This window comes from Tachysurus fulvidraco, chromosome 5 (assembly GCF_022655615.1).
Source record: "Tachysurus fulvidraco isolate hzauxx_2018 chromosome 5, HZAU_PFXX_2.0, whole genome shotgun sequence".
Classification (NCBI taxonomy): Eukaryota; Metazoa; Chordata; class Actinopteri; order Siluriformes; family Bagridae; genus Tachysurus; species Tachysurus fulvidraco.
In genome coordinates, this window is record NC_062522.1 from 6,142,965 (window position 1) to 6,152,964 (window position 10,000).

At 44.6% G+C, this 10,000-nt stretch overlaps 1 protein-coding gene across 2 annotated transcripts in view; it reads left to right on the forward strand.

The window, feature by feature from the left end:
- The window catches only part of nbeal1 (neurobeachin-like 1), a 62,607-nt gene that overhangs the window by 44,326 nt on the left and 8,281 nt on the right, over positions 1-10,000 (forward strand). For both annotated transcript variants that reach the window (XM_047813396.1, XM_027143327.2), the window contains 10 exons: positions 1,730-1,863; positions 1,977-2,078; positions 2,925-3,020; positions 3,796-3,920; positions 4,740-4,880; positions 5,084-5,214; positions 5,404-5,513; positions 5,694-5,811; positions 6,223-6,320; positions 9,832-9,948. In XM_047813396.1, coding sequence (XP_047669352.1) covers positions 1,730-1,863; positions 1,977-2,078; positions 2,925-3,020; positions 3,796-3,920; positions 4,740-4,880; positions 5,084-5,214; positions 5,404-5,513; positions 5,694-5,811; positions 6,223-6,320; positions 9,832-9,948 — 1,172 coding nt within the window. The remainder of the gene's footprint in view (positions 1-1,729; positions 1,864-1,976; positions 2,079-2,924; positions 3,021-3,795; positions 3,921-4,739; positions 4,881-5,083; positions 5,215-5,403; positions 5,514-5,693; positions 5,812-6,222; positions 6,321-9,831; positions 9,949-10,000) is intronic.

Here is a 10,000-nt window from a genome sequence, read left to right on the forward strand (position 1 = left end):
GTGAGTGCGTGAGTGCGTGAGTGCGTGAGTGAGTGCGTGAGTGAGTGCGTGAGTGAGTGAGTGCGTGAGTGAGTGCGTGAGTGAGTGCGTGAGTGAGTGAGTGCGTGAGTGAGTGCGTGAGTGAGTGCGTGAGTGAGTGAGTGCGTGAGTGAGTGCGTGAGTGAGTGCGTGAGTGAGTGCGTGAGTGCGTGAGTGAGTGAGTGAGTGCGTGAGTGAGTGCGTGAGTGAGTGAGTGCGTGAGTGAGTGCGTGAGTGAGTGCGTGAGTGAGTGCGTGAGTGAGTGCGTGAGTGAGTGCGTGAGTGAGTGCGTGAGTGAGTGCGTGAGTGCGTGAGTGAGTGCGTGCGTGAGTGAGTGAGTGAGTGCGTGAGTGAGTGAGTGCGTGAGTGCGTGAGTGAGTGCGTGAGTGAGTGCGTGAGTGAGTGCGTGAGTGCGTGAGTGAGTGCGTGAGTGAGTGCGTGAGTGAGTGCGTGAGTGAGTGCGTGAGTGAGTGCGTGAGTGCGTGAGTGAGTGCGTGAGTGAGTGCGTGAGTGAGTGCGTGAGTGAGTGCGTGCGTGAGTGCGTGCGTGAGTGAGTGCGTGAGTGAGTGAGTGCGTGAGTGCGTGAGTGAGTGAGTGCGTGAGTGAGTGAGTGAGTGAGTGCGTGAGTGAGTGAGTGAGTGCGTGAGTGAGTGAGTGCGTGAGTGAGTGAGTGCGTGAGTGCGTGAGTGAGTGAGTGCGTGCGTGCGTGAGTGAGTGCGTGAGTGCGTGAGTGAGTGCGTGAGTGAGTGCGTGAGTGCGTGAGTGAGTGCGTGAGTGCGTGAGTGAGTGCGTGAGTGCGTGAGTGAGTGAGTGAGTGAGTGCGTGAGTGAGTGAGTGAGTGAGTGAGTGAGTGCGTGAGTGAGTGAGTGAGTGAGTGCGTGAGTGCGTGAGTGCGTGAGTGAGTGCGTGAGTGAGTGAGTGAGTGAGTGCGTGAGTGCGTGAGTGAGTGAGTGAGTGAGTGCGTGAGTGAGTGAGTGAGTGAGTGCGTGAGTGCGTGAGTGAGTGCGTGAGTGAGTGAGTGAGTGAGTGAGTGAGTGCGTGAGTGCGTGAGTGAGTGAGTGAGTGAGTGCGTGAGTGAGTGAGTGAGTGAGTGCGTGAGTGAGTGAGTGAGTGAGTGCGTGAGTGAGTGAGTGAGTGCGTGAGTGAGTGAGTGCGTGAGTGAGTGAGTGCGTGAGTGCGTGAGTGAGTGAGTGCGTGCGTGCGTGAGTGAGTGCGTGAGTGCGTGAGTGCGTGAGTGCGTGAGTGAGTGCGTGAGTGCGTGAGTGAGTGAGTGAGTGAGTGAGTGAGTGCGTGAGTGCGTGAGTGAGTGAGTGAGTGAGTGCGTGAGTGCGTGAGTGAGTGAGTGAGTGCGTGAGTGAGTGAGTGAGTGAGTGCGTGAGTGCGTGAGTGCGTGAGTGAGTGCGTGAGTGAGTGAGTGAGTGAGTGCGTGAGTGCGTGAGTGAGTGAGTGAGTGAGTGCGTGAGTGAGTGAGTGAGTGAGTGCGTGAGTGCGTGAGTGAGTGAGTGAGTGAGTGCGTGAGTGAGTGAGTGAGTGAGTGAGTGAGTGAGTGAGTGAGAATTATATTAAATGTTGTGGAACATCCACGAAACACATAACCTACATTATAGCATCTACTAACAGTAACTGAAAGCTTCATCACTGTGTGTGTGTGTGTGTGTGTGTGTGTGTGTGTGTGTGTGTGTGTGTGTGTGTGTGTGTGTGTGTGTTGCAGGTTTGGGACAGGATTTTAAATGGCCGCTGTCTCAGATCAGAGAGATTCACCTGCGCAGGTACAACCTTCGTCGCTCAGCCCTCGAGATCTTCCTCGTCGATCAGACCAACTACTTCCTGAACTTCCACAAGGAGGTCAGACACACTTCCTGCTCCGCCCTGAATGTCACTGAGCTTCACAAATCATGTTATTGTGCTTTCAGTAGAACACCTTCTCCTTCTCTGACCACTTTATCTTTACCTGTCAGGTGCGTAATAAAGTCTACAACCGGATGCTGCTGCTCTGCTCTCTCTCTCTCCACGGCACTCGTTCACCTCAAGAGCTCCTCAAGGCCTCCGGACTCACCCAGGTCAGAGGTTAAAGGTTACACAGCACATTCAGCTGCCTCATTGGCCTTTCCTTTTTTGTTTGTTTGTTTGTTTGTTTATTTATTTATAAATTGTGGTTGTCCATGACTTCTAATAAAGTTACCATAAAGTCTCAGAGAAGCACATCCATCCATCCATTCATCCATCCATCCATCCATCCATCCATCCATCAGTCTAATATACTATTCATTTAGTAGTCCCTTTATTTATTAGTCTGTTATTCCATCCATTCATCTATCCATCCATCAATCCCTTCATCCTTCATTCCATGAATTCCATTTCATTCACGTATTCATCCATCCATTCATCTGTTAAACCCTTTATCTGTTTGTATGTTATTCCGTCCATCCATCCATCAATCCATCCATCCTGCCGTTCCTTTATATGTCAGCACATCATTTCATCCATGCAAATATTCATTTATTCATCCAATCCATCCATCTATCCATCCAATATTCCCTTCACCTCTCAATGTATTCCACTCATCTGTCCATCCAACAATTCTTTCATCTCTTCACTAAACAGTCCATCCTTTCCTCGTATTATCCTTCACTCCCATCCACCTTATACCTCCTGTTCATTTATCAGTTTCTTTCTACATTAATCCACTCGTCTGTCTCTTCACCTACCCATCTATCCTTCTACGCGTCTCTCTATCTGTTACGGCGGTCGTTCACCCCATCACTTCCCATCTAAACACACGCTGAGCCGAACAAAAGACAAAGTTTCTTAAAACCTTTACGAGAGCAACATGATTAACAATCCAACATGCAGCCCTGACCCTCACCTACTGTATAAATCAATCGCTTTGTCTTTCTGTCTTTCAGAAATGGGTGAACAGGGAAATCTCTAACTTTGACTACCTGATGCAGCTGAACACCATCGCAGGCAGAACCTATAACGATCTGGCTCAGTATCCTGTGGTACGTCTCTCACACACCTCCATCACTCCACATCATCTTAGTTTAAAGGACGTCAACCATTTTCAGTCTTCTGTAAAAAAAAAAAAAAAAAATCATCCATCCATCATTTTTTTGGAACACTTGCTGCGTCTCAATTCATCTACGCTCCGTTCTAAATAGTATCCAGGATTAGAATTAGCGTGCCCCAAATCGGAGTATGATGGAACGAGTATTCCGGAGATGCCCTGATTGTCTCCTGTACAGTATGTGGGATAATGAATGAAGAAATGTTTAAACGTAATGAGGATGTTTACAGCGACGGTGTGCGTTACTAGGCAACAGCATTCTCTTGTGCGGGGGTGTGTCGTGTCGTGGCCTAATGGTTAGAGAGTTTGACTCCTAATCATAAGGTTGTGGGTTCGAGTTTCGGGCCGGTCACGACTGAGGTGCCCTTGAGCAAGGCACCGAACCCCCCAACTGCTCCCCGGGGGCCGCAGCATAAATGGCTGCCCACTGCTCCGGGTGTGTGTTCACGGTGTGTGTGTGTGTGTTCACTGCTGTGTGTGTGCACTTTGGATGGGTTAAATGCAGAGAACGAATCCTGAGTATGGGTCACCGTACTTAGGTGTATGTCACGTCACTCAGTCACTCACAATTTTACGTTAAGTCACGTGACGTGTCGATATGTCCCAGACCATGAGATACGCCATCACCAAAATAGTACATACTTTATTGCTGTGTGTGTGTGTGTGTGTGTGTGTGTGTGTGTGTGTGTGTGTGTGTGTTGTATTCTCAGTTCCCATGGATTCTGTCAGATTACAAGTCAGACGAGCTGGACCTGTCCGACCCGCGAGTGTTCCGCAACCTCTCCAAACCCGTCGCTGTGCTTAACGAGAAAAACGCCAAAGCGGTAAAAGAAAAGTAAGTCCCAGGTTCTTTCCCTCGACCTCTTTACTGCTTTCATAATTAGAACTCTTCGGTCATTACAAAGCTATGCTAATTGTAATATGGCGGTAATTTTATCGCTGTTATAATTATGACACGGTGTTATGATAAATTATGACACGGTGTTATGATAAATTACAGTAATAAACAAATATAGGGGCATTCTGTTACAGGAAAGTGCTCACAAAGAGATGGGATAAAAACTCATTTTTTTGTTACCATACTCAAAGTTATCGGGTTATTTTTCAATAAATGCATTTTTTTTTTTTAAATTACTCGCAATACTACAGCAGTTTGTCAACCATCACTGTTACACACACGTCATACTGTGTATTTGTTTAGTTCCTGTTATCACTTACATTGTTAGCAGCAAATAATAAAGTTGTGTAAACGCTAATGCTAGCATGCTAATGCTAACACGCTAATATTTTTTTGATTGTATTTGTTAGCACTTTCAGCAATAAACAAGTTGTTTTTTGTGTAACTGTAACTGCGAAAAAACGCTTGATGTTACAGAAAAGACATTACAGTTTGACCTCTTGTTACATCGTGCTGACACTGTGGACTTATATAAAAATGAAATGGGGGTACAGAAGCCTTTTTTATCGCCCCATATACATTTGCTATGATACAGCACCCTGGAGTTTAAGGGCCTTGCTCAAGGGCCCAACAGTGGCAGCTTGGCAGTGCTGGGGTTTGAACCCAGAGCCTTAACTTAAGCCACCAATGCACCGTATGTTAGATGTGATAGAAGTGTGTGTGTGTGTGTGTGTGTGTGTGTGTGTGTGTGTATAGGTATGAGAGTTTTGAGGACCCCACAGGAACTATAGACCGCTTCCACTATGGCACTCATTATTCTAACGCTGCAGGAGTGATGCACTACCTCATTCGAGTCGAGCCCTTCACCTCCCTGCACATCCAGCTGCAAAGCGGAAGGTAAAACAATTAAACATTAACAGATGTAGTTAATGTTATCCCTCTTTCTCTCTGTCCTCTCCTCCTTCTGTGTCTGTCTCTCTGTCTCTCTCTCTCTTTCTCTCTCTCTCTCTGTCTCTCTCTCTCTCTCTCTCTGCTGTAGCTCTGTGATAATAACCCAGTCTCCGTCTCTCTCTCTCTCTCTCTCTCTCTCTCTGCTGTAGGTTTGACTGTGCAGACAGACAGTTTCACTCTATCCCAGCCACATGGCAGACGCTCATGGACAACCCCAACGACGTCAAAGAGCTCATCCCTGAGTTCTTCTACTTCCCAGAGCTCCTGGAGAATCAGAACGGTGAGGAACGGTTGTGGGTGGGGCTTCATCCTGACGACACCTATCTGACAGATAAACAGTAGCAGTGTAATGACACATACACTGTGTCTCTTCTCCTTTCTCTCTCTCTCTCTCCTTGTCTCTCTCTCTCTCCTTGTCTCTCTCTCTCTCTCCCTCTCTCTCTCCCCTTGTCTCTCTCTCCTTCTTCAGGCTTTGACCTGGGTCGTCTGCAAATCTCCAAGGAGCGTGTGAACGACGTCATTTTGCCGAAATGGGCCAAATCTCCTGAGGACTTTATTTACAAGCATCGCAAAGCTCTAGTGAGTCACACTGTGATGACATCATCAGCACTCTTCTTTACCGACTAACTCCAATACAAATCTTTGATGGTAGACAGTAGACATTGTTCCGCAGCTGCCATGTAGAGGACACAACACAATGAGTAAGAAGAAGGCTCATAATGAGTGTGTGTGTGTGTGTGTGTGCTTCTGCCTGTTTAGGAATCGGATTATGTCTCCGCCCACCTCCACGAGTGGATCGATCTGATATTCGGATATAAGCAGAGAGGTCCAGCTGCAGTCGAGGCCCTCAACGTCTTCTACTACTGCACATATGAAGGTATTCGAGCTAACACGCTAAAGCTAACACACATGCTAACACGCGAAAACATTTTGATTGTGTTTGTATAGCACTTTTTGCAGTAAACATTGACACCACGTTGTTTTGACTCGACACCACGTTGTTTTGACTCGACACAACGTTGTTTTGACACGAAGTTTTGACACAAGATTGTTTTGACGCGACATGACGTTGTTTTGACACAACATTGTTTTGCCGCGACATGACGTCGTTTTGCCGCGGCACAACGTCGCTTTGCCGCTACACAAGGTCGTTTTTCCGCTACACAAGGTCGTTTTGACGAGACAAAACGTTGTTTTGTTTCAAATAAATTTGTTGATTAATTCATTTAAAAAATTTCCTCTGTTAAAATCTGCCCACGTGTAATGAACCGAGCTTCTCTGTGTGTAGGTGCTGTTGATCTGGACGCCATCACAGATGAGAAAGAGAGGAAAGCTGTGGAGGGGATGATCAGCAACTTCGGACAGACACCATGTCAGCTGTTAAAGGTACAATTACACAACAGGGGTGTGTGTGTGTTGGTGCTTCAGTTTGTGTGTTGGTTCTTCGAGTTGTGTGTGTGTGTGTGTGTGTGTGTGTGTGTCTGTGTGTGTGTGTGTGTGTGTGTGAGATTTGGTTCTTCGTTTTGTGTGTTGGTTCTTCGTTTTGTGTGTGTTAGTGCTTCAGTTTGTGTGTGTTGGTGCTTCAGTTTGTGTTTGTGTAGTATTCAATTCAATTCAATTCAAGTTTATTTGTATAGCGCTTTTTACAATAGACATTGTCTCAAAGCAGCTTTACAGAACATAAACACAGAGCAGAAGGTAAACATAATTAATGATAAAGGAATTAACGAATAATAAAAGAAATAAGAATTTAACAGAATAAAAATTCTAGATTATTATTAGATGTATATAGTTCACAGTGTGTATGTATTTATTCCCCTATGAGCAAGTCTGAGGTGACTCAGGCAGCAGTGGCAAGGAAAAACTCCCTTAAATTGGTAAAGGAAGAAACCTTGAGAGGAACCGGACTCAAGGGGGAACCCATCCTCATATGGGTGACACTGGGGGTGTGATTGTAATATACAGTCAGTTAAATGTGGTATTGGTGTGAGGTTCAAGGACTTCTGATCTCCTTAGTATCACAGAGTCTAACTGGAGATGTCTCAGGATTCTTAAAGTCGGCCTCGGCTCAGTGGACGTCCAAAGGCTTCGTCCCACAGAGGACGTTGGGAGCTGGTACAGTGTCTGGATGCCTCGGGATGGGTACAAAGAGAGAAGCAGTGGAAAGGGATTAACATATCTGCTGTTCATAAAAATGTGCTGGTCTGATGTACTGGTGCATGATATTATGGGATGTATTATGTGTACGCCTGACTAAAGAGATGAGTTTTTAATCTACATTTAAACTGGGAAAGTGTGTCTGCGCCCCGAACACTATCAGGAAGACTATTCCAAAGTTTGGGAGCTAAATAAGAAAATGCTCTACCACCTTTAGTAGACTTAGATATTCTGGGAACTACCAGAAGTCCTGAGTTTTGTGATCTCAGAGAGCGTGAAGGATTGTAACGTGTTAGAAGACTAGTTAGATACATGGGAGCTAAACCATTAAGAGCCTTGTACGTAAGTAGCAGCAGTTTGTAGTCAATTCTATACCTAACAGGTAGCCAGTGTAGAGATGATAAAATTGGGGTTATATGGTCATACTTTCTTGTCCTAGTGAGAACTCTGGCAGCTGCATTTTGGACTAACTGTAACCTATTTATTAAAGATGCAGGACAACCACCTAGTAATGCATTACAATAGTCCAGTCTAGAGGTCATGAAGGCATGAACTAGCTTCTCAGCATCAGATACAGACAGGATGTTTGTTTCTCAGCTTGGCAATATTTCTAAGGTGTAAGAAGGCTGTTTTGGTAGTATGGGCGATATGATTTTTAAAAGACAAGTTACTGTCTAGTATAACACCGAGGTCTTTCACTGTCGAGCTACTAGTAACAGTACATCCCTCTAAATGGGAGTTAAGTTGTGAGAGTTTCTGTGCACTGGTTTTTGGACCTATGAGTAGTATTTCTGTCTTATCGGAGTTTAACAATAGAAAGTTGCAGCTCATCCAGTCTTTTATCTCTCTAAGACACTGAGTTAATTTGGACACTGTGGCTATTTCATCTGGTTTTGATGAGATATATAACTGTGTGTCATCAGCATAACAATGGAAACTAATCCCATGTCTTCTAATAATGTTCCCTAATGGAAGCATGTATATAGAGAAAAGCAGAGGTCCTAGAACTGATCCTTGAGGGACCCCATAATTAACGGGTAGTAAACTGGAGAATTCACCATTTAACTCTACAAAATGGTATCGATCAGACAGGTAGGATCTAAACCAGCTTAAAGCCTGACCATGAATACCTGTGTAATTTTGTAAGCGATCTAGAAGAATGTTGTGATCTATAGTGTCGAATGCAGCACTAAGGTCAAGTAGAACTAATAGTGACATACAGTCTTGGTCCGAAGCTAAGAACAAGTCGTTTGTAACTTTAACAAGTGCAGTTTCTGTGCTATGATGGAGCCTGAAACCTGACTGAAACTCTTCAAGGATGTTGCTCTCCTGTAAGAAGGAGCTCAGTTGAACAGACACAACCTTTTCAAGTATTTTAGACATAAACGGGAGGTGTGAGATAGGTCTGTAATTTGATAGTTCATTAGGGTCTAAGTTAGGTTTTTTGATGAGTGGCCTAATAACTGCCAACTTAAAAGACTTCGGGACGTAACCTAAAGATAACGAGGAGTTAATGATATTAAGAAGAGGCTCACCAGCTTTATGTAACACTTCTTTCAGTAGTTTAGTTGGGATGGGGTCTAGTGAACATGTTGTTGATTTAGCTGTAGTAATAAGTTTATCTAACTCTTCCTGTCCTGTACTTGTAAAGCTGTGCAAAGCCTTAGGTGAGATTGTGTCACTAGTTGCTCTCATATGTTGAGCGTCACCTATTTTATTCCTGATACTTTCGATTTTATCAGTGAAGAATCTCATAAAGTCCTCACTACTGAAATGTGATGGAATAGTGTGTTCAGATTTCTGATTTTTTGTTAAACTAGCCACTGTGCTAAATAAAAACCTGGGATTGTTCTGGTTATTTTCTATGAGTTTGCTCAGGTGCTCAGCCCTAGCAGCTTTTAGAGCCTGTCTGTAGCTGGACATACTGTCCTTATACGCAATTCTAAACACCTCTAATTTAGTTTTTCTCCATTTCCGTTCGAGGTTACGGGTCTCCCTCTTGAGTGTGTGAGTATGACTATTATACCATGGTGCAAGTGTTTTATCTCTAACCTTCTGTAATCTGACTGGGGCAACAGTGTCTAATGTGCTAGTGAATATAGCGTCTATGCTGTTAGTCATTGCATCTAGGTCGTTTGAGTTTGAGGGTACATTAAGAAGTCCAGACAGATCAGGCAGGTTATTTGTGAATCTGTCTTTGGTGGTCGAAATAATGGTTCTACCGAGTCGATAACGTGGTGAGACACAGTTAGTCTGTTCTATAGGTAGTGTGTACATTATGAGGTAATGGTCTGTGATGTCATCACTTTGAGGTATGATATCTATATCAGTGACTTCTATTCTGTGTGATATTATTAAATCTAGTGTGTGGTTACGTCGGTGAGTTGCACTAGTGATGTTTTGTTTGAGCCCAAGTGTGTTTAGTAAGTCCATAAATGTGAGTCCTAAAGCGTCGTTTGTGTCGTCAACATGAATGTTAAAGTCTCCTACAATTAATGCTTTGTCAAAGTTAACTAATAGGTCTGAGAGAAAATCTGTGAATTCTCTAAGAAAAACTGTGTAGGGCCCTGGGGGTCTGTACACGGTCGCTAGAGCAAGAGACATCAGGGATTTCTTCGTGTGCACGTGCGATAGTGTAACATTAGTACACAAGCAGCCTAAGGTTTGTGTGTGTGTGTGTGTGTGTGTGTGTGTGTGTGTGTGTGTGTGTGTGTGTGTGTGTGTGTGTGTGTGTGTTTAGGAGCCTCATCCAGTCCGTCTCTCTCTGGAGGAACTGGAGAAGAGGAAATCTCGTCTCGACACGTGTCCACTTAACATCTTCGAACATCTCACCGATCTCAAGTCGTTCTTTATCGAGGTGACCGATTTTTATTCTAGCGATTTCTAAAATATAAACCAATTAAATATTC